Source organism: Excalfactoria chinensis, chromosome Z (assembly GCF_039878825.1).
Source record: "Excalfactoria chinensis isolate bCotChi1 chromosome Z, bCotChi1.hap2, whole genome shotgun sequence".
Lineage (NCBI taxonomy): Eukaryota > Metazoa > Chordata > Aves > Galliformes > Phasianidae > Excalfactoria > Excalfactoria chinensis.
Window position 1 is genome coordinate 43,384,610 of NC_092857.1, and position 25,286 is coordinate 43,409,895.

General features: G+C 38.8%; 1 protein-coding gene across 2 annotated transcripts in view; it reads right to left on the reverse strand.

The window, feature by feature from the left end:
* LOC140264654 (protein Hook homolog 3) overlaps positions 1-25,286 on the reverse strand; it is an 83,767-nt gene that overhangs the window by 11,243 nt on the left and 47,238 nt on the right. Inside the window, exons 12-22 of one of the 2 annotated variants that reach the window (XM_072360563.1) lie at positions 20,534-20,644; positions 17,549-17,636; positions 16,928-16,997; positions 14,837-14,977; positions 12,775-12,862; positions 9,332-9,409; positions 8,602-8,636; positions 7,743-7,825; positions 5,724-5,824; positions 777-881; positions 591-662 (exon numbers count right to left, since the gene is read on the reverse strand). In XM_072360563.1, coding sequence (XP_072216664.1) covers positions 591-662; positions 777-881; positions 5,724-5,824; positions 7,743-7,825; positions 8,602-8,636; positions 9,332-9,409; positions 12,775-12,862; positions 14,837-14,977; positions 16,928-16,997; positions 17,549-17,636; positions 20,534-20,644 — 972 coding nt within the window. The remainder of the gene's footprint in view (positions 1-590; positions 663-776; positions 882-5,723; positions 5,825-7,742; positions 7,826-8,601; positions 8,637-9,331; positions 9,410-12,774; positions 12,863-14,836; positions 14,978-16,927; positions 16,998-17,548; positions 17,637-20,533; positions 20,645-25,286) is intronic. The other variant, XM_072360564.1, reaches the window with a different exon arrangement.

A 25,286-nucleotide genomic window follows, 5' to 3' on the forward strand; every position in this document is an offset into this window, starting at 1 on the left:
TTAAGTACTATTTTTGCCTTACTATCCATGAATGTAACAAGTTCTTCTTCTGAAAGCGAGGAGGAATTTGAACTTCATGGTGAAGGAGAATGAAAAATGGATGTTAGTGGGGTCATACTGGACCCAACATTTGTTGAAGCTGAAAAATGTCTCTGCACAAATAAATACCCAGCAAAAGCTTTGAAGCTGCTTCTTTATATTTTGAACAGTTTAAGGGGATGCCAGGCCCACGTTCACCCTTCACTTGGGACTAAACTTGTACCCAAGGTTGAAGAGGTTGCTTGTCAGAGTGCTTACTGCAGTACTAGGCTGTATTGTTTCCTTCTGCCCCTTCATTAGAAACGATGGGAAGATTGGACATGGCAGAATCAAAGTAAAAAATTCAGGCTAGAACTACAAGATGCAATTGGAGGCTTCCAGCTTACCCCAGCATTATCAGAGGAATAAACTGTTACATAGTAAAATCTTTATAACATTAAGAAACATAGAAACAAATGTCTGGTGTTGGAAAACACTTTTCAAACAACAGTATGTAAATCAATGAGGCATTTCATGAATAGCCCATGTTTTAAAGTTCTGGAGTTTCTTACCATATTGTACCAAGCACTAACAATAAGTTTCTCCTCCATTTCTCTTTGATTTTTTGTTTTTTCATATTCTTTCTATAAAACAAACAAAAGCATAAGTTAAAATACAATACATAATAGAAGTATTAGTCTTTATCTAGAAAACAATGAGGAAATGCACATCAAAACAAGAAACGTGAAGATTACTACCTCCAGTGAATGAAACATTCTATCCCGTTCCTGCAACTGATTTTTCAGAGCCTGAATCTCAGGAGCTGCACCTTGGTTTTGCTTAGGATCTAAGGTACGAATGACCTGTAAGATAAGAACAACTTTTGCTTAATTAAATGCTGCAAAATCAATACAGTGGAACGAGAAAAACAACAACAACAACAACAAAAAACCTAAGAAATTATAACTATGTAAGGCAGGTTAGAAAACAAAGAAGTGACTTAAAATACATAAATAGTAAGAAAAGACACACCAACATGTGGAACAAAATCATAGAATCATAGAATTACTCAGGTTGGAAAAGACCTCAAAGATCATCAAGTCCAACTGCAACCTAACGACAGTACCCTAACTCTAACAACCCTCTGCAAAATCATATCTCTGAGCACCATATCCAAACTGCTCTCAAACGCATCCTGGGATTGTGACTCAACCACTTCCCTGAACAGAGGAATGTGTAGCTTTAAGAGACTGAATCCTACAAAACAATCTTGAAGAACTGCAAGACAGATGCTCTGAACATCAGCCATAGTACATTAGCACATCTGATCAGGAGCCTCTTCTACATGGCCACAGCATGAAACTACTAATGGGAAAAACTGACACCTAAGAGGCTAAGTATCTCAGATCCACGTACACAGGTCCTTCCACTAGTAGCACTATGCTGGGCCACAGTGGTGGAAACTTTTTCTCACAGACTTTTCTCATTATAGCTCTCATCTACCTGTTTGTGGCCTGCCAACTCCTCCTTTACAGCTTACAAGTATCTTCAGTCTGGAAAGATGCCACCTGGCACCAGATGGCACTACTTCTACAAAACTTTGTTATGTCAAGAAGCATGCTGTGGTATATGCATGGCAATTAACTTATTAATAGGATGAATGCACACCTAGGTATGCTTATATGTGGCATTCAATAAAGGCAGCATCTGACTGCTAAAAGCCACAGAGCTAAACCAAGAACAAATGCAGTTTAATATCTAAATTCTTAACTCTTTAATAGAAAAAAAAAAAAAAAAGGAAATCTTTTTAACAGAATGTGGACATATGGGAAAAGACTTCTCGTATGTCTTTCTACCCATTTCAGATTCATATACAGATGTTGGAATAAAACAGTACTTTAACGAACTATATTTCTAAGAAAATACACACTGGATGAGGATAAAATTTCAGTAGTGGAAGGCTATGATTGTTTTCATCTTCACATAAAAAAAAAAAAAAAAAAAGAATAGTGAAAGTTGGTAAGAAGATCACAACAAAAAGCTAACCTGACTAAAATAACAAATAATACTGTTGTATGAAACATCTCATAGTAACACAGTACATACAAATAAATCTTACTGAAAGGGGAAGTCAGGACTCTTTCATCAGACTACCCTGAGAAATAGTAAGCAACATAAGGCAAAAAGGAAAAGAAAAGAAAAAAAAAAAAAGGAAATGAAAAAGATTTGAAATCCTACAAGAAGCCACTGAGGAATCTGTATCAAAATAACAGGAGGAAGCATAAAATTCTGCCAGATTAGGAACCCATTTACAGATTCCAGCTTAACTCCATCCAGCCACAACAGACTTCTTGATACTATCATGAACTCTGGCATGAATGAAAACAATGGTATGCTTTCAAGAAACTTAAAATATCAGTGTATAGTCAGAGGGAAGAAATGGAACTATGGTTGAGATCTCAATACTGCCATTTTGAAGCCACAACCTCAATACCATTAGCCATCTTCTATCCAGGAGCATATATTAAATAGCAACAGTAAATCAATGCTAAACATAAATAGAGAAATTTAACAGCTTTTGCAGGTGACTCAGTTGAAAAAAAACAAAAACAAAAAACAAACAAACAAACAAACAAAAACAACAAACCCAACTACTTTGCTTAGAAAAAGCATCAGTAAAGGAGTTCATATTAAAATGGTTTCTAGATGAATCAGATAAGCCAGGCCACAATCAAAAGCCAGGAAGCAAAGGATGAATGATAAAATAAATTGGTAATCATGACCCTGGTAAACCTCTAATTACCCCTGGCTGTAAACATTAAGGGCAGTAACAGAAAGGAAATTGTTAAAAGTGTCCCTAAAAGGAATAAAGATGAAAAATTCATTGAGCAGTAAGAACTGAGCAAAATCTGTAGCGGGTAAGGGGTCAGTGTGGGGGTCTGTCAAACTATCTACTGCAGGTTAAGACAGACGTTACTGACTAAGCAGTGTGAGAAGCCCAGACCATCTAGCAACGCACATAAATGGATGCAGCCACCCATGAAGCAAAGAACTCCAAGCTTCCTTCTCTGTCTGTGAATCTTTATCAAAAGAAGAAACAATGATGAAAGCAGAGCTTGTTGATCAAGCTGTGCAAGTACTTGGTCTCAGGAAGGTACAAACGTGTACAGAAGCATAACCTTCACAAAGACTGTCACAAGTCCCAACACAAGTGCTGATTAAAAACTATTTTTGCTCATAGAGCTTTCTTTCCTTGGTAGTTCTTATGGGTGGTTCTCTGACTGTGAAATACAGAGCAGCTATTTCACATCACTTCCTAGTATGGACATGACTTCAGCTAATCTACAGTTCTGTCAGCTCAGAGACGCAAGTATTGAAGAATTCTGATAAAGAAATAAGTTGTCACAACACTAGAAAGGGTTTAGCACACTTCTCCTTGTCATTTGCTGACTTTGCTAAGTCAGGTTAGACTGGGTGACTCCCAGAAATCTACTGCCATGGGTATATACATTTATAGAGACAGCAGAGGGGCTTATTGATAGGCAGCAAAAGGGGACAGCTATGAACACAAGAGTAAAATCTGCAGAATAAATCAATTTTGTGTACCATAACGATGAGATGGTAAAGAATCTCACAATTTCTCTTCTTCTTCATAACACTGTATATACAAGTTAAACTTCTTTGTTTTTCATTCCTGGAAAGTAGGCATGTGGTTGGAAACAAGGCCGTGTCACCTGGAAAGAATACAGGGATGCCGTCCGGACTTGCAGACGTGGGAAGCCAAGGCGCAGGCAGAACTGAACTTGGCAAGGGACATGAAAAACAATAAGAAAACCTTCTACAGGTACATTGGCCAGAAGAGACAGGCCCAAACGGGCATACCGACTTTGGTAAATTTAAAAGGAGAACTGGCTTCAACAGATGAAGAGAAAGCTGAGGTGCTGAATGAGTTCTTCACCTCGGTCTTCACTGGTGGCCAGGATTCTAGTCTTTTTCATGTCCCTAAACCCTGCCTCCCCAAACCTCTATGTGGGGACCAAGGAGGTAAATCCCTCCCCACTGTAAGGGCAGAGCAAGTCCAGGAGTGCCTCCTTAGACTGAATGAGTACAAGTCTATGGGGCCAGATGGCGTGCATCTCAGGGTTCTGAAGGAGCTGGCTGAGGTGGTTGCTGAGCCGCTCTCCATCATATTTGAGAAGTCGTGGCTGTCAGGTGAGGTCCCGGATGACTGGAGGATTATGTCACTTCCATATACAAGAAGGGGAGCAGGGAGGACCTGGGGAACTACAGGCCCGTGAGTCTCACCTCCGTGCCTTGGAAGATCATGGAACAGATCCTCCTGGACAACATGCTTGATCACATAAAGAATGAGCATGTGATCTGAGACAGCGAGCACGGCTTTACCAGGGGAAGGTCATGCTTAACTAAACTTGTGGCCTTCTATGATCGAGTGACGGTGATGGTGGACGAAGGGAAGGCAACCGATGTCATTTACCTGGACCTGAGCAATGCCTTTGACATGGTCCCCCACCACATCCTCATCTCCAAATTGGAGGGAAGTGGATTTGATGGGTGGACAACTCAATGGATAAGCAATTGATTGAAAGGCCACAGACAGAGGGTGGTGGTCAATGGCTCTATGTCCAGGTGGAGGCCAGTAACAAGTGGTGTCCCCCAAGGGTCTGTCTTGGGACCGGTGCTCTTTAACATCTTTATTAATGACATCGATGAGGGAATTGAGTGCACCCTCAGCAAGTTTGCTGACGACATCAAGCTGAGAGGTGTGGTTGATACGGTGGAAGGAAGGGATGCCATATTCAGAGGGACCTCGACAGGCTGGAAAGCTGGGCTCAGGTGAACCTAATGAGGTTCAACACAGCAAAGTGCAAGGTTTCGCACTTGGGCTGGAAGAACCCCAGGCACCTGTACAGGCTGGGAGGACTGATCCTTGAGAGCAGCTCGGCAGAGAAGGACCTGGGGGTCCTGATAGACAAGAGACTCAACATGAGCCAGCAGTGCGCTCTGGCAGCTCGAAAAGCACATGGGATCCTGGGCTCCATCAGGAGAGGGGTGGTCAGCAGGGATAGGGAGGTGATTGTCCCTCTCTACTCGGCTCTTGTGAGTGTGAGGCCCCATCTGGAGTACTGTGTCCAGGTGTGGAGCCCTCAGTACAAGAAAGACATAGAGATTTTGGAAAGGGTCCAGGGGAGGGCCATGAAGATGATCAGGGGGCTGGAGCACCTCCCTTATGAGGACAGGCTGAAGGAGTTAGGCTTGTTCAACCAGGAGAAGAGAAGGCTGCTGCTGGTGACCTCATTGCAGCCTTTCAATACCTGAAGGGAACCTACACCCAGGAGGGGAGTAAACTCTTTGAAAGGGCTGACAATAGCAGGACTAGGGGAAATGGATCCAAGTTGAAAGAGGGATTATTTAGGTTGGATGTTAGGGGGAAGTTCTTTACTAGGAGAGTGGTTAGGCTCTGGAACAGGCTGCCCAGGGAGGTTGTGGATGCCCCGTCCTTGGAGGTGTTCAAGACCAGGTTGGACGGGGCCGTAGGCAACCTGATCTAGTAAATGTGTATGTTTGGTGGCCCTGCTAGGGAGGGGGGTTGGAACTACATGATCCTTGAGGTCCCTTCCAACCCGGGTCATTCTGTGATTCTGTGGTGCAGACAGGAATCATTAATGTAGAACAAGAACACTTACACTTTTGGCCTTTTCCAAATACTTTTTGTAACGCTCTTCCATTTGCTTCATTTCCTCCTCCTTCTTCCGTAAAGCTTCTTGTAATTCTTCAATTTTGAGTGCTTTATGTAAGGAGGTACATACATTGGAAAACAACAGTTACATTATGTTTACTTTCATGAATTCAAACAGACATTTAAAGCACAGCTAGAACATACTGCAGTTAAGAAAAGCTTACATGAGGAATGTAATTCAGCAGATATCATAATTTTAATTACTGAACAGCTCAGGAAAAGAACAAACGTGCATTCTTTCATAATCTCAAGCAAGTACTCAAGTTTTGTTTTAAAAGACTATGAAAAATGGAAGGGAATCAAATCACTGCAATTAGTTAGCAGACTCACAAAATGTGTTTCTTAATACATTACATATTGCAAAATATCTTGGTACTGTAACTCAGATAAAAATGAGTTTACCAATTCTTAGTGAGATTAACGATTAACAGATATGATGCCTAGATAACTGTAACGCTGGACAAAAAATTATCAGAATTACAATATTAATATACTCAATTTAATTTCTTCTGCAGCAGTGCAGCCCAGGACAGTTTCACTGCACAGTCTTTTCCTGCACTGATTAAAAAAAATAAGCTGAGCCACTACAGCCTGTATGAACTACACATCTTCACAGAAAAAAGCCAATTCCATCGTTCTGGATCAAGCAGTGGGTATCACTGGTGCCTGGCTCAGACAACACTAGACAACTGGCAACTCAAAGTCTATCTATCTGTTCTGCAGCCTTATTTTGCCACGTTCTTTCATATTTATCCTATAGTTTTCTCTCTAACCATTTAGAAAACACTAAGCTGGTAACAAGATCAAGTCACGTTTCAGCATTCCAGAGAACAAAGTCCTGCTGAAAGATGTCACTGATCAATAAGAGAATCAAATTAGATGGGCTCCAAGTTCATAAGAATTCATTTTTCATGGGGGGATAATTCTTGTATAACGCCCAGTCCTTTTGGAAATGGCCAGGACAGCTAAAAGAACCTGAAGAAATAATTCACACAACTTTTATCCTGAGTGTGAAGAAGTGCTGATATTTTTATTTCATCAGGACTAAAGGAAAAACTCGATTTTTAGAAAGCAACTACTGAAGCCTGATATGTCTTGACTTTTGTAAGTCAGAGAGTCGGTAAATTATTCTTACACTTAACACTAGGCTTATCAAATATGACAGGATCGTATGTTTATTCTTTTAGTCTATGACCTTCAATTCCAAGTGTTCTACCATTAGCCATGACAGAATTTTACAACATATATTGTAGTTTTGGCTCAACATAATTAAAAATCCCTTTTGTACAGAGGATTTGTGCAATGAGTAATGACATCCTTCAGCCTTCCTGGATCTTTTCATGACTTTAATTTTTTTGGCACATACCAGAGAAACTAAAATTGGTTGCAAGTTTTTGCCTTGTTATTTAGAGTGAGTAAGCTTCAAAACAACAACCCAGCTCCAGTAATATATCTCATGAAATAAACAGCATGACTGTACTAAAAATCAGTCATTAACAGCTAGATGCTAGGAGTTTGGAAACCATCTGTCTGTATGATATAAAACCGCCACTCCTGTTGACTGCTGTCCAAAGGCTTTCTCAAATTACAACACAATTCTAATCTGTCATCCAAAAACATACTGAAGGAATATGTATTGTCAGTAAAAATAACCCAAGGATCTTCAAAATTAAGATGCTAGGAGACACAACAGTTCTGAGCAGCAGAGGTTCAATGACAGTTATGATACCAAGTAGCTATTCCTATGGTCACTGTTATGGTGGTATTTAAGATACCATCTCCTTCATTTTGAGTATTATAGGCATTTTTTCTAGCCATCATAAATTCTGAAGAAATTAACAACAAATATCACTGCTGTTTAAAATGTACATTTTGTTTAGCCTACACTTTCTACAGGCATTCTAATTAAAGACCTCACAAAGTACTTTACAAAGAAAAGGAACAGACTGAATGCCAGTAAACTCACAGCTGTTATTGCATCTTGGTTCCAAATCCTCAATAATAGCTCGTTTCTTCTGTAGCTCATTATTAGCTTCGTGGAGCTTCTCACTGTTACAAATCAAAAAGGCATATAGTGTTTTCCCAAAACTTACTGTGATTGAATGAACATTAAATGACATATAAGAAAACTCAAATAGCCATATGTTTCTTACAGCGTTACTGATTTTTGCTGTTGGGCAAAAAGGACAAAAGACAGGTATATCAATGCCACTGTAGAAATATTTGTAACGTAAGCTGAAACTTATTACAGTATATGGAGAAAAAGCAGCTTCATTCTTGGTCCAAAATCATTAACTTACTTTAGAACTTATAGTAAATTGTGCAACCAATGCCTAAAACAAGTACTTGTACCGGAGATTACATCAAGAAAGAACGGCTGTGCCACAAAGCAACAGAAACTATGTAAACAACTTAGCAAACAAAAAAAAGTGAGCATCTCTTCACATTTTAGAAAGTAGGAATAGAAGAACAAAGCAGCACTTCCTAAAATGTTCCTTTATGCCCTACTAAGATACAAAGAGACTATGTCTGTTTACATTAAAATGTTTCCCTCAGAACAAAATAAATCACTCTTCTTACGCTGTTAGGTGACGTATCCTAATTATCACAGAATGATGGTTTAATTATGGCTTTTACTATTTTGTCAAGGGTTTTCTATGAAATGAAAATAATATCCAAAGAGCAGATTCCCTAACTCTCCTGTGCAGAGCAGTTTCTCTTACTTGTATAGCTTTTAGATGCATTATTCATGAGTGTCTGCCTTCCCTGCCATATGGAAAACACATTTTAAATGGAAAGCAAAATAAGACTAACACAATACTTACACATGTTCTTCAAGTTTCTTTTTCAGAAGAACTGACTAAAATGGAAAGTTAAATGTGTTACTTTAATATATTGTGATGCTTTAACATAATTTTAAAAATATTTTTAAGATACAATTTTGACATTCTAACCAAAATCCACCTTTTTACTTCACTCAGATTTAGATCACAATTGTAAACCTGTCCGCTGTGGTAGAATCCTTTCCTTGACAACTCTGACATTAGAATGCTTCGTATTTTCACAGATCTTTCCCCAGGAATTAGATCAACATGGGCAAGATCCATAAAGGATCTTCAGCAGTTTAGTTAACTAGACTTAACAAATAAACCTGAAATAGAAAATGCAGTAAAAACCAATAAAAGAGTCACTGCAAAGCAATTTGAATGAAGGCATGTAATAAGTTAGTTGAAACAAATTCCTGTTCCCAATGAAACTAGGAGAAAAAGAGTGTTTTGGACCAGGGAACAACAGATATTTTTACAGCTTTTCTGTTTCTCATCTCTACTGACATGTAAAAAAAAAAAGTATCATACAACTTACAGTGTTCCACTTTCTGGTTAATTCACATTTCTATATGCTCTTTAAACAATAGTTTCAAAGTAAATTTTACTTTAACCTTAAGCTCACTTTGCACACAGTATTTAAAAAATAATTTAAAAAAAAAAAAAAAAAGAAATTAGCAAATGTCTATGAACTGAAAGTAGCGTTAAGTAAACGGAAAGCCATACTCACAATAGCCTTGAGCAGAAGCCCATGCCAAGAAACAGAGATGACATTAGTATACAGCAAAAGAGCAACCAACAAAAGAATCTATTTAGAAAGTACATGAACAGAAAAGTTAAAGCTATGCATATTCTCAGGCATGCACATTTTTCTCCTCCATTCTCATCAGCTGTTTCATACTAAAACATTTTCTAAAACACACTACTAAAAACAAACAAACAAACAAAACAACAAAAAACCACAGAAATAGTAAAAAGCACATTTATAAATAATCAAACCAGAACTTCAAAGAAGAACAACTGCTTTTTGTAAAGTCATTTAAGAAGAAAATAATACAAGTAACATAGCAGGAGAAAATACACAGTCTATTGAGCTACCACCATAATAAAGAAAGGCACGTGTTTTCCCAGGGTGATTATGAATTGCGAAAGGATAAAAGGTAAAGCACATAGCTTTACCAGCCTAAAGACACATACTCTCTAAGATAGATACTCTCTAAGATAGTAATTCCAAACCAATTACTCAAAAAAAAAAAAAAAAAAAAAAAAGTTGTGTCTGCCCAGTTTTATTTTTAAAGTCGCAATCAGTTTCAAAGTCACACATCCAAATTCTCTGCTACTCAGAAATGGTATAACTACTGTTCTCACGTAGGAAGGCCAGTATCTTAAAGTCCCAGTAGGAGCTGAAGCTTCCTCTATTCTTTAAATAGCTTCATAACGAACTTCATGTGTTTCACTTGTTCATGATAGAAAAATATTTCTTTATAGAACTGTAGAAAAATCAACAAATCCATACTAGCAGTTTAGTTATTCTGTCCCTATGCTAATGAGTTCCACTTACAAAACACTAAAAGAAACAACTGATGAGGTGATTTAGAAAAGCTTTTTTCCCTAGTATTTAACTGCTAACATCCCTTGCATCTAAAACACCTAAAAAATAAAGCATCTTTCTTGAAAATTTATTAATACTTAATTGCATACAGGCCAAGAAAAGCATTCTCTCTCTTTTCTGGGGACTAAAGGCTGCAGACAGATGAATGTGATCTGGCTTGAGGTTAGGATAACTAAACAGGATGAGAGATACTATAGCGCATGACTTGAGAAAACTGCCTGATACAACAGCTAACGATGTCAGAAGCTGAGAAAACTTATGAATAGCACTAGGACGACCAGATTTCACAGACAAGTAGAAGTAACAACCTAAGCTGCTGACTTCACAAGAAACCAAACAGAGAACAGAATTCTGCAGACCTTTCAGGAAGGAGCTAAGTCAGGAAGACACAGTAACTGTATTAAGAATAGCATATAAAGCCAAGATTGCCTATGTTAACAGTACAAAAAATCTTTGTTTTGTTTTGTTACAGATTCAGCAGAACTTGATTTAGAGGAGTGGAAGCACTTTAAGGTCAGTTGCTTATTTAGGATTATATTTACAGTAGGCAGAAAAAGAGTGAACAAGCAGGAAGAAAAGGAGCAATAAAGCATGCAAATGACATAACAAGGCTGTCAGGAGTATTTGTCGAGCAGCCCTACACATGTACACGTTCTGAAAGACAACAAATCAAACCTGCTATTCTGGCACACCATGGATGTTTCACCTGATATAGCAGCCTAGAAGCTCAGGGTAAGGAGGCCATTCCCTAGCTAGCAAGGCAGTACCCAGAAGGGACTACTCATGAATCCCAGCACGTTGTGTCAGTGCCCGTTACAGGCCTAATCACACCGATGCCCTCCTAACATCCTCTTTCCACTACACCTTCAGTATAAAAATTTCAATGCACCGTTGCAGAGAAGTAGTAAAAATCAGAAAAAAGTTGGTCAAAGTGATGCAGCAATGAACTGCATGCCATGTGCCTCCTTATCTCTGTTCTCATGATTCTCAAGAGTCACTTTTTCTAAGGATACCTTACGGATAACTTCAAGATGTCCCAGTACAACCCGATTACCCTTGATACTGGGTTGAACTTTGAGGTTTGCCACACTCTGTTTGACTGGATAAGGTGACCATCAATTCAGATGTTCTTTCAGCCTCAATCGATCTGGTTCTACACTCTTTTGCCTCTTTAAGAGAAGTGAAGGCCTACATACTGAGCTCGGCAAAACAGGACATGAACTCCAGCTCTGCTTAGCAACATCCGTTTGTACACACACAGCATGCTGTACCATGGTACTGTTTTACTACTAGCATAATCACCTCACATGCTGCCTGCATGGGCTGCAATCAGCCCAGTAAGCAAGCTGTAGACGTGCCCTAAGCTATAATCCAAATCAGAGCTTTATAAGGGAACAGGATTCCAGTGCAGTAAATAATAGTGAATTCAATTAGATAGGGACCATTAACAATACATAGTATCTGAGAATAATGTTTTTACATTCTTTTTCATCCTGAAAAATCAGATTTTGGTAAATGAACAAGAATGCAAAGAATATTTCAGAATCATAAAATAGTATTAACTTATTTTAAAATGCACTCTAAAACACATTCTAAATTACGTAAGAAAATAACCTTAATTGAACCAGATTATGGTCTTCATTTACATGCAGTTTATTCTAAAAATTAATTGGACAAGCTAAATTAAGAACTCTTAAATTAAAATAAGCAGATAGAAGATCTGTCATTTCTTTAATCTAAATAGGTTAAAAAAACAACAACAAACAAACACAAAAATAGAACACAACACATTACAACTTGTTGCCAATTAGCAGGGGAATACACTGGTATTGTGAGTGCACACTGCATATACATATATCCTCCTGAAAATCACTGTTTCCAAGAAGGTCACAGAACTTCTTGTATCAAATACAGGAGGTGGCAAAAGAATTTTTTGGAGTGGAAAACTAAAGTTGTTCTTCACACAACCTGCCACAATGCATATTTTCATAGTTAAAACAGAAGTAACTCTGTGTGTGGAAACAGAAAATGCTGCATTATGTTAAGTGACTAACCATACGCCATTTTCAGTTTTGGCCTGCCCAGCTTCTTGCCATTAGATAATACATTAAAAAAAAAAATTAAATTACAGGGCATCCACCAGCAGCAAAGACCTTAAATTCCACTACTTAAACAAAAATATCTTCAGATACTTTATTAAGATGTAGAGAATTAACATGCCCTTAATTTCCCTCAAAGCTTTCTCTTCTAGCTATATAATTTTAAACAATACTGTGTTTGATACTGGAACATACAAAATTTAACCAAATAAAACTTATTGAGTACTTTCTCTGCATAGAAGGTTTATATTTTTTTCCTACAGAAATGTCTTTTTTTGTCTTATATTCTTTTTAAAGAAGAACAACTTAGTGTTAAGACAATAACAAAGAATATGCTAAACAATAAGAAATTCCTAGCAGACCGATTCCTTACTAAATAACAAGCAGAAACTTCTACAAAAAGTTCTACATTTAAGTCACTGCAACTATTTGAACATAAGTTTGATACAGATTTCTACTTACATCTTCAGCTTTTGAATCTTGATCTTGCAAAGATTTTTGTAGTTCTTCAACCTGGGATTGCACTTCAAGAAGTCTCTGATTTACCAATCTATGGAATAGGTAAAATTTTGTTTCTCAGAAAACAACAAAAAATTTCAAGATGATGCCTAAGACTTTTTGGATTTGATGTTTCCAGATCTACATAAGATACCTAATACTGCATTTTATTCGCTAAACATTTACAACAGAACTTGGTACAACAGTTCCATAGACAGTGTCAGCAGCCTCTCAGAACATTCTGATACTTTTCCAAGTCAGTGTTGGATGTAAGTCATAAGAAACTATTTCCATATATACAAGAGAAGAGTTTCTAATCTTTGACTTTCTGTGCGAGGACAACTACGTTACTGCCTTTATGCAGAGACAGAACTCTAATAATCCGCAGGACCTCCTGAGTTTATCTAAATCTGACTTGAAGCAGGTACAACAGACTGCTGTAAAGCTAAGGTCTGGATACCACTAAGGACAGAGGTCAGGCAACTTCTTTGTGCCTCTCTTCTAAATTTCCTTTGGACGTGTTTTTCCTTTTGTATTCCTTCAAAATCTCCTGTACTCAAAATAGTTTCCACTGCCTCTTGTACTTTCACCATCAACCAGCTGCCTTCTTTACACATTCCCATTATACAGATGTATATCACAGAATGATCTCCCCTGTCATCTTTTCTGCAGGCTGAACAAACCCTGTACTCGGTCTCACCGCACATGATATGCTCCAGCATCCCTCACCTCAACGCTTCTCTATCTTCATGCCCTACTGATACTATTCATTACAACTGAATTTACTACTTATTCAGTCTGTACGTCACCGTTCTGAAAATAAAGATACTTATGGGAGACTGTAACGAAGGCTTTGTCAAAGCTGCTACCGCATAGGCAGCCACTTATTTCACTGTAGGAGACAATCACATTAGTCAGGCCTGAAATATTCACATTGGCCTTACCTGTCCCTCATGTGACTGGAAGCAGATAAAATTCAGCCAGCACGGATCCTTTTTCTTTGACGGTTGGATGAGTTCATCTTGTAGGTCCTTTCCAACCTTGTGATCCTATGATTCTAGCCTTTTTGAAGGTGAGTGTAGCACTGACCTTTTCTCAAACTTCAAAAACTTCTATCAACTACCAAGACCTTTCAAAGATTAAATGAAGAGCAGCCATGTGCAGCTAAGGGTCAGCTTTCTTTACCGTTACCTCAGCATCCTCAGATGCATCTTGCTCCTGGAGGTACACATCCATAGAGACAGACAAGTGCTGCTGTGCTCTGAGTACTAGCAAGCATGGAGACAACCTTTCCAGGCATCACATTCCAGTGTTTAGCAACACTCACAGTAAAGAAATATTTTCTTACATTTAGGTAGAATTTCATGTGTTCCCAGTTTTTGCCCACTGCCTCTTCTGCCTCACTACTGAAAAGACTTCAGCTCCATCTGCTTTAGGCACTTCCATCAGATATTTTTAAACACTGATAACATCCCCCAGAGCCTGCCTTCTTGCACAGCTTACACAGCCTCCCCATCTCTCAGATTCTTTTTGTTCTGCAGTAATTCAATCACATCCTTTTGGCATTTCACTCAGAACAGTAAGTTTATGTTTTTATTGTGCTGGGGAAACCTTGGGTTGGGAAAAAAGTGTCAGAAGTTGTATGGGAAATTGTTGATCACAGCCTGAACCTCTGATTAACCACTTGAGGCAAGCAATGAGTCAGCTGTGGGAGCACAGGTGAAGGTAATTCAGCTGTGCTACCAGAAGGGGCGGAGCTTGGCTCCACCTCTCCCAGATCTCACTTAAGGGCTGACTACCACTAAGGAAGGGTTTCTTTCTCTGGAGATTGCTCCTGTGTGGGGTTTATGGCAAGCCTTTGACATCGGTATGCATTTCCTATTTATCATTGATTATCTTTCTATCACGATAATCCTTCATACAAAACATTTGGTTTGACCTCTGTTTACCTGTGAACTGTACAGAAGTGTACTGCATTGACTGAAAAACAAAAATAACTTAGGGGGCAGAGGACAATACTTCTTACCTGTTCTCTGTCTCCAATTCATTCTTCCGTAAATTTGCATCATCAAGAAGGCTTTGCAGCAAGGCGATCTTCTCATTGTCAGAACCTTCTTGATTCAACTTCAAAATCTTGTTCTCATGCTGAAGACGAATGAGTTTTTCCCTAAGTAATTTGAAACACCATTTTACAGAAATTGTAAACAGATTACCACAGGATGTGTAAAGACTGCATAAATATTGTCTTAACCTATTTAAGGGAGACATCTGAAACAATAATCATGTCTTCAAGCCCACAAATTAAAATCCAGTTAAGGGAGCTATAATTTTTGAAAGTAACACAGAAAAAATTTGCCTGAATGACCCTACCGGATCTCAGAGTACAGCAGGAAGTGTTTATTAGGTAGAATACAGAAAATCTGGAACTAAGTGGAGGTTGTAATCAAGGGAGGTTATAATCTCAGTTGTAAATGAACTACTGCTAGAACCTGGAGAAGCTACTCCTACTTAAAGGTTTGCTTTTCCTCATGATCCTTGTTGATTCACTCAGGTGCAACTGACAGGCCCCAGGCTGCAAAAATTTCCTGTGTAGTCAACTGGTTTCCTCCATGAGATGGAGAAAGGTGCTTGTAAACAGATTCATGTTCTGCCACAGTGTGGGCAACAGGAGAACAGCAACTGCTGCTTGAATGTGTGGGCTGCCTTTCCTCTTCACCTACAGAAGCAGCAGCCCAGACCTCCAGCTCAGGAAGTTCTAGTACTAAGGCAGCTACTGCCACTGCCTCTATGTAGTAGGCAAGGAAGCTGAGTTGAGGAGCTATAAACAGTCTGCACAGATGCATACTTCCATAAAATCTAGATTTCATCTTCAGGAGTGTGAGGAGATGGGGAAATGACAAGTCTGTCCCTGGCTATTTACAGAATTTATGGCTCCTGTCTTCTCTCATCCAGTCTTGTAGGTTTAATCAGTAACTCCATACTCCACTAATACTGACACAAAACATTTTCCAATTCCTGAACAAAACTAACAGGAATGCTCTTGAATTTAAGTTGTATCAGTAGAGATAGAAGAAAGTCAACTCTGTTCCACGATTAACTTGGTAAAAAGTTACTCCTTTATCACTGAAACTATGTTTTGACCACATAAGGAGCTTTCCACTCTTTAACAGCTGTATCAGTATTTGTAGAGATGAAAAAAAATGAAATGCCTACAGGGTCAACAAATTTCTGAGACATGGCTGTCTTTCAAAATAACCTAACTTTCAGATTATAGTCATAGTGAATGAGCTTACTGGCTGTTGTAGCTTTGTGATTTCTGTTCTCGGTATTTCACATCAGAACATCATGCAGAACAGTGGCAGTTAAAGAGTTAACGTTCTGATTCCATGCTACTGCCATTTTGGGCATTTTGGTTCCTGGAGGGGAAGGGCCATGAGGAGGAAGCGGGGTGGGATTCTGGCCCAGACCCCAGCTGCTCTGACTGTCTCAGCTCACCGTGGAGCAAAGCACGTGCTTCCCTCGCACCGTCATGGTTTGCCTCCTACTTTAGGTACTCTCGCCTCTCTCATTTTGTTTGATTTGGTTACATTTAGTAAATTCCCGTTCCTCCTCAGATTGTTGCCATTATGTTTTCTCTTTGTTAAAGCTATCTGCTCACTCTCTGCCATTCAACCTCTCCAGGAGCCCGCGGCCAGCCAGGTCACGCTGCAAACCTTTATTTTCTTTTCCTTCGTTCCTTTGTCTCCTTTTTTTTTCCTTTTCCCAGTGCCTGTGCCTTCCTGTCATGGACTGATATCTAGGGGTAAGCCCGTGACACTGGCATAATGTGACTTTCAACTTCTTTAAGATATAATGACTTTCGGCTCTGCCACGGCTGTTATGCTCTTTCATAGCTCGTAGTTATTTACTATTGATCTAAAATTGGTTACAAAATTTACTGCTCCTTTCACATTACAAAAACTGAAGAGGGGTCAAATGAGCTTTGTTCTAAGCATAAAAGCTCCCGCTGCACAGAAATCCTTAATGAGATAGGAAATATTAACTGCAGAAAATTTTCGGCACTCATTTATGGGTACGTCATAATGGTTAGTACAAAAAAGCACATGTATTGGCTTACTTTATTTCAGGAGTAACAATTTCTGCTGCTAAACTGTCTGATGGTTCTTGTCTTCCTAGGGGCATCAGTCCTGAGTCAGGAGAAGTAAAACATTTAATGAGCAGATCAGTTACTTTCTTTTACAGAAAAAGAAATAAGTTCTGTTCTACAAGTTTGTAATTTTAGAGTAATGCTATAAAAATGGAAAATGGCACCGAGTCAAGCTACAGCAGGACAGGCAAGCACAATTTCATTTAGATAACAACTGTTATTTCTCTCTACAGTCAATCTGGTCAACATGATTTTGTGGTGCATTTTCTGCTCAAGGTCTTTATCAGAAGGCTGTGTAAAAATACAAATACATTACAACACATGAAGTACCACATACGCCTGAGAAAGCATAAGTCATTTTCTTCAGACTGACTAAACAGTTTAGAAATACATCCTAGAACTACCACAGTGAGGGGGAGACAAAGTTCTGATCAACTGAAATCAGAAGTTATGGAAGTCATGAGTAGTAGAAGCAGCTTCTCATTGATGCTTTCAAAGAATTCTAAATTGATTTTCTCCTAAACAAAGCACAACCAGTATTCTTCAGATAAAACTCTAGAAAAAGATGCTTTTAATCTTCATATTTGTTACCTGTAGTGTTGAGTTGACCCTCCTGTGCTTGTACACACCTGAGTTCTTCAATAGTTTCTTTCAAAGAATCCCTTTCTGTTCTTAATCTCTAAATAATCAGAAAGAGAATAAATGTAAGTTTTGGCACTACCATTCCATCTTCAAACTATAGAATTTGACAAAAGGCATATAGCATCAACACTTTCAAAAGAACTGAATGTGATATCAGAGTCTGCTTTTCAAATTAAGACATCTCAGCCCATTTCATGACAGAGTAAGAAGAAATTTAAAGTATTTCACACAAACTGTTATTTTTGAGGAGGTTTGATGCTCTGCTAACACAGCTATGAGGAGTAAAAACCGGGCATAAGCCAACACAGTCATTCATGTTAGTGACACAAAGTACTGGAGCCAGATAGTAAACAGTATGTACAGGAACCGTTAAGCCATCTTCCTCTTCCCCTCATCAGGGGTTTGTTCCAAGGGAAAGTCAAGTGAGAAGACACTGCAGATGTTTCCCTCAGCGAGAATCAAGATTTAGCCAGGAGTGAAATAAAAGGCATGGTCAACACAAAAGAAAAACTTCATTAACTTGGTTTTGTTTCCCTTTCAGCAGTGAAAGTGTGAGCAGCAGTTCCGTAACTCCTTCCTGATGTGTGCCAACTAGCCTTGCCATTCACCAGCCAGCATCTCAGGTATTTAGGAATACTAGTTGCTTAAGACTTAGTCCAAAGAACTGAAAATCAGAACAGGCCCGTCTTGGGATCTAGATAGATCGGTCTAAAGTAGCATCATGTAAATACTCTCATTTGACAGAAATCTCCTTTTGGTAAAAATCAGAATTTACAAATAACACCAAGTTTTAGTCCAGAAAGATGCCAAGAGTGAGAAATTAAAGGAGAGAATAGCAATTACTTAAAGATTTAAGTTGTAGTGTGCTCCAATATCAGAAATATCCAGCATCACTAAAAGCTCCAAGTCAGACCTCAGCTCTGCTGTGCATATTAATATATCTCCTTGAATCTGAACACATTAATGTTTGATTCAGATATGCATTTTATATTTTAGCCCAAATGTATTCAGAACTTGGAAAACCTTTGGCAAAGACTATATTGGTGAGGTGTGGCAGAGGCCTCTGTTGTATTTCTGAATCCTATCAAGGAAACTCTGGTACAACTGCCAAAATAAACAGGATACAGTGTGTGCTCTCTTAGCACAGCAAGCCATTTCATAAGTCTCACCGTTTAAAAAGCTGGTTTTACTACAAATACAGAAAAATGGCTACTCAGAGGAGTGTTCAAATTCAACTGCTGAAAGCAAAGATTCTGCAGTCAGTTACATCAGAAGACATTAAGCTAATTAACCAAGCACTAGAATATTTTAATGAATAGACAAAGTTCAGAGTCTTCATTTGTATAGTGAAGACAAAGTCAACTCATCAAATAATATTACTTCTCAAACAACAGAAGTGAAATTCACCTACAAAGCTAGAGATATCAAACACTGCACTTTGCCTGAATATAAAGAAAAGGACAAAACTGATTTCTCTAACTGCCTCTAAAATGTACCTGACAAAATACCAGCCCATAGCTTCTGATCTGTGATGGGCAATGCAGTGATATGTATATGACAGCTGGGAAGAGGAGGTAACATTGGTGGTAAATCACTAATACAAGCGTTGAGAATCTTCAGCTATAAACTATATCTCAAAGGTGTATATCAATTCAGAAGAAAGTACTGAAAACATCCTAAGTAAAAAGAACATGCTATTAGCCAGGCAGTAAAACTGAAAACTGTACAACAGTCACCTGCAATTCAGATCCTTTGTGCAAGACAAAATGGTCTGTCAAGCAACAGATAAGCAACAAACACACTCCTACCACTGTTAAATGTAACAAAACCAGAAAAACAAACTTTAAATAAGAAGCAGAGATAAAAGCCAAAGCACAAATGGTTGCTATAAGCATTCCAGTCCGAGCTGAAGAGCAAATGGAAGTGATAAGGTCAATTGTACAGAGTAGTTGAAAAAAAAACAAAAACAAAATTTGGAAATTGAGGACCTGTGAACTGAAAATTACTGAAGATTTACTATTTTACAGATTTTATTTAAGTGTAAGGACTGCCCTTTCTTGAAAATATCTAATAGGCAACATGATGTATTGAAGGAAATGCCTATAAAGAATCTGCCTGAGAAATAAATGGACTTAGACTTCAAACAAGCCTGAGAAATTTCTAACTCACACGTGTCAGCCATCCTTAGAAGCACTGCAAATGCATTCCTATGAAGAAAAAAACTCAACAAAAAAACAAACACAGAAACAAACTGGTGTGAAACAAGAGTATGCAAGAAAAATCTGAAGGACTGGTCTTAGAAAGAAGGGACAAAGTAACTGATCTCAGAATCATCAGCAGTAAATGACAGAGAGGAACAGAACAGACCAGCCCTATGTATTCCATGTTGACATTACAAGACAGATCAATGAACTGTCATGAAAGGCAAGATTGCAACAATGGAAACGTCTTTCTAAAAGACTCCAAAGCCTCTTGTTGCAGCATTCATGACTCCATAAAAAGAAGCATGCAGATGGTATCTCAAAGAAAGATCTAAATAAATAAATAAATGAAACAGGAGTTATAGGAAGATACTACAAAAAATACCTACTTTAAATAGTCATTCAGAATACTTGACGATTACACTGAGCATTTATTAACCTTCTCATGAGGAAAGGGCAAGAAACAATTTCAGATCTCAACTGGGAAGGCTCTTCTTTTTAAATAAGTATTGCATATGATTTTAGTCACTTGATTCTATGCTGTACAGTTCCTAAGATTTAAAAAGGACCTCATAAGACACACACAAGGAAATTATAAGTCAAAAAAAGGCTTCCTAATTTAAAAAGGTTGTTGTAAATGGCTAATTTTTATTATGACGTCTCTCTCGTTACAAAGGACACAAAGTTGCTTTCACTGCTAGCAAAAAAACCACCCCACCACCTTGGCACTTACATCTTTTTCTTTTTGGAGGCTGTCTACTTTTTCTTTCAGCCGTTTGCATTCATAATCTAATTTATCAGCTTTCTTGGATTCTTCAGATAACCTGTTTTGGAGTTCAACTGCCTGTGAGAACAAGAATCAATAATTTGTCTGCAAATATTAGTATTAAAACAAAATACATATGACACAAGTAGCCAATTACCATGCACCACAAGTTATTTTGTAAAACAAGTGAAATGCTTATCTATAGAACTACTAAGAACTGTTTGATGTTCTGTTTCAGCAAAACTAACAGCATTTAAGTAGTAGGTCTCATGACAACGACAAGAAGTAAAACCTGTAGAACACATTCAGTATACCTACAAACAGGACATTAAGCCTAAACATGGCCAATAGGGGAAGAAAAAAAAAAAAAAAAAAAAAAAAGCTATGTACTTCTATGCATCACATTGCTCAGAAGCAGTAGAAAAATCCTCCTGCTTTCTGAGAAGCCAAGGGAAAAAAAAAAGCCTTTAATGAAATTAAATGATCTACAACTGTTGTTATGCCTCACTCACAACTCAACTGCCAGTTTATGTAGTCAGGTAATGTCCCCTAACCTGAGATTTAATTAATTGTTTTCTTAGTACACTAATACGAACATTTGGCCAGAGGCTCATAATCAGTTTACTTCAGAATGAAATACATGTCTAACAGAGTGAAGTATATACTTTCAATTACAGGTCAATAAAGAGCTTATTTAATAAGTAGAAATCCAAAAGCTGAGCAGAAACAATCAGTGAACAGAAGGCAAAACAGCTGAGTTTTCCCTTTCTAAAGTTCTCAGTCTTTACTAACAAAATCTCATCCTCAGACATTAATGATACTCATTATGTAGAAAGCACAGAGGCAAGTAATCTGAATAAAGATTGATCTGCAAATACATAAGCTGAATGATGATTCAGCTGAAGACATACAGCTTCTTCAGAAGCAATTCATAAGGCGGCTTTCTCATGGGTTTCAGATTACAGAGGAAGTGACTAATTGTCAGTGCAAAGCAGTAGCTGTGCCTACATAAGACTGCCTGGCAGTTCATTTCACTTTCACTGTGAACAACTGTAAGAAAATAACTACCAGGCCTGAAAATCTGCATGGTCTTTGACTTAGAATGAAAGATACTGGGGTGGTTTTTCTGTTTTTTTCTGTTTTGTTTTGCCTTTCTCTCTTTCTTTCTCTCTCTCTTTCTTTCTCTCTCTCTTTCTTTCTCTCTCTCTTTCTTTCTCTCTTTCTTTCTTTCTCTCTTTCTCTCTTTCTCTCTTTCTTTCTTTCTTTCTCTCTTTCTCTCTTTCTCTCTTTCTCTCTTTCTCTCTTTCTTTCTTTCTTTCTCTCTTTCTCTCTTTCTCTCTTTCTCTCTTTCTTTCTTTCTTTCTCTCTTTCTCTCTTTCTCTCTTTCTCTCTTTCTTTCTTTCTCTCTTTCTTTCTTTCTCTCTTTCTCTCTTTCTCTCTTTCTTTCTCTCTTTCTTTCTTTCTTTCTCTCTTTTTCCTTCTTTCCTTCTTTCCTTCTTTCCCTCTTTCTTCTTTCCTTCTTTCCTTCTTTCCTTCTTTTTAAATAAAGAAATAAAAAACAACGTCTGTCATTTCTGAGATCAGAGGAAAAAAAAAATTCACAATGCCAGATTTGAAAATAATTTTTCAGATGTGACTTCTATCACACGGAATACAAAAAGAATGGAGGCCTTCATCTGTAAATATAAGCATCTTCATCTGTAAAATAAGCATATTCCTACCTCAACTGGAATACATGCATTAAAGTCTGTAGTCACTCAAGCTATGATAATGCTATACAGAAAACCACAGCAGGAAATGAACTACCCAAAATCGGGATTTGGGAGTGTTCAGAAAGATACACAGCTACATGGTAATGCAGAAGATTAAAATAATAACAACAATAATAATGAATGAACTGCCATCACATTTACTGAGCATTATCTGACATGTGGAATGAGTAAAGCAGTAACCTTGCAAAGAAAAGCAGGACATACTGTTAAAAATGTATCAGAACACACATGCACAAAGGGGCTGAATTAAAATTACAAAAATAGTCATAGAATCTGCACAGTTTAACTCTTCGCGTTGCAATAAAATGTTTCTTAGAAAATGATTACACTTGCTTTCAGAAAAAAAGCTCCTTTCAGAGCAAAGCCTCCTAAGTAAGTGCAATGTCTCCAGGCACAATGTGCCACCACCAGCATCATCTTGATGAAACTAGTACATAAAATTATATTTCCTTGCAGATTACTGCAACAGTTTGAATTTTCACCTGCACGGCACAGAGTTTCTAAGACAGGGAAATGCCTCCAGTAACTCCACTGCTGACAACATCTTAAGGGGAGCTGAATTCCTCCACACACCAGAGAAGACACATTCCACTACTGTAGTAAACAATGGTATCTGAATCTTTACATCTGGCTTAATTTTTACAGCAAAATTTAAGATTCACAGAAAATAATAAAACGACAGTTCACAATTCATAGCCAGCTTCCAAAAAATAAAATAAAACCCAACAGGACATGTAAGGTATAGGCACTCTGAGATCATTTTGAAACACTGTAATTAGATGAAAGGAACTACCACCTCTCACATGAGGCACTTGATGTTAATGCTAGTCTCAGACAGTGGACCAGTTCTGTACAAATTATCAGCACCTCAAATGGGAAGTCTCACCCATAGAGCACAGAAAAGGAACAGTACTTTTTGCAGAACAAATGAAAGGGCTTCCCCTTCCAAAATCCTTACCTCAGTAAAGTACAGTCAGATGCACACACAAAGGTTACACAATTACCACAGAATCACAGAACTGTAGGGGCTGGAAGGGACCTCCAGAGACCACTGAGTCCAACCCCCCTTGCCAAGGCAGGTCCAATACAGAAGAGGCTGCACAGGTAGGCGTCCAGGAAGGTCTTGAATTACTCCAGGGAAGGAGACTCTGCAGCCTTCCTGGGCAGCCTGTTCCAATGCACCATCAGCCTCACTGTGAAGTTCATATGCATATTGCTGCGTAACTTCCTGTACTCCAGTTTATGGCCATTTCCCCACAGACCACTGAAAAGAGGTTGGCCATATCGTTAAGTAAGGGAGACAAAGGGATACTTATAAACATTATTCCTTCCCAGGTACAAAACTCTACACTCGCTTTTGTTAAATCTCATCTGGTTTCTCACTGCCCAGCTCTCCAACCTGTCCAGCTCCTGCTAAATGGCAATACAGTTTTCTGGCCTGTAGGCTGCTCTTCCCTGCTTTGTATCCTTTGCTTTGCTGAGGGTGGACACTATCCAATTGATAAAGATACTGCATAAGCTCAGCTCCAGCATCGACCACCAGGAAACACTGCTAGTCACAGGTCTCCAACTGGACTCAGCACCACTGATCACCAAACTCTGAGCTTGGCTGGTCAGCCAGTTATCAACCCACCTCACCTACCACTCATCTACTCCACATTTTCTAAGCTCCAGTACCAGGATGTCATGGGAGACAGCATCAAAAGCCTTGCTGAAATCAAGATAGATGACACCCACTGCTCTCCCCCCCCCAATCTACCCAGCCACTGACATCACCATAGAAGGCTACAAAGTAGGCCAAGCACCATTTCTCCTTGATGAATCCATGCTGACTACTCCCAATAGCTGCCTTCTCTTCCAATTGCTTGGAGATGGCATCCAGAACAAAGCGTTCCAATACCTTTTCCAGAAACAAAGGTGAGACTGACTGGCTTCCCACATCCTCCCTCTTGACCTTTTTGAAGACTGGAGTGACATTTGGAATCCTCCAGTCTTAGAATCATAGAATCATAGAATTATCCAGGTTGGAAAAGACCTTGAAGATCATCAAGTCCAACCGCAGCCTAACCAGTACCCCATCTCTAAAAAAAAAAAAAAAAAAACAAAAAACAAAAAACCAACCTCTGCTAAATCATATCCCTGAGTACCACATCCAAACGGCTCTTAAACACATCCAGGGATGGCGATTCAACCACCTCCCTGGGGAGCCCATTCCAGTACCTAACCACCCTTTCTGTAAAGAAGTTCTTCCTAATATCCAACCTAAACTTGCCCTGGCGCAACTTGAGGCCATTTCCCCTCGTCCTGTCACTTGTCACTAGTGAGAAGAGACCTGCCCCACTCTCACTGTAAGAACCTTTCAGGTACTGGAAGACGGCAATAAGGTCTCCCCTCAGTCTCCTCTTCCTCAGGCTAAACAGCCCCAGCTTCCTTAGCCTCTCCTCATAGGGCTGATTCTCCAAGCCCTTCACTGGACCTGCTCCAGTACCTCCATATCTTTCTTGTGCTGAGGTGCCCAAAACTGGACACAGTAAACTGGACACAGTCTTCAGGCACTTCTCCTGTTCTCCAGCACCTGTCAAAGATGACAGAGAGCATTTTGGCAATCACGTCTGACAGCTTCCTCAGGACATGTGGATGCAATCCATCAGGACACACGGATTTTTCAACACTGATCCCACCAATATGCTCCCGGACCACTCCGTCCTCAACAGGAGGGAACACTTCAATTTCCCAGACTCTGTCTCTTCTCTGCAGGGTCCAGGAGTCCTGAGGGAGAGTCTTTGAAGTAACAACCAAAGCAAAGAAGGTGTACAGCATCTCCACTTTCTCAGCATCCACTGTTACCAGGACACCTCTCCCTTGTTCAGCAGGAGACCCACGTTATCCCTAGTCTTCCTCTTACCATTAACATAAAAAAAAAAATCCTTCCTATTATCCTTTATCTC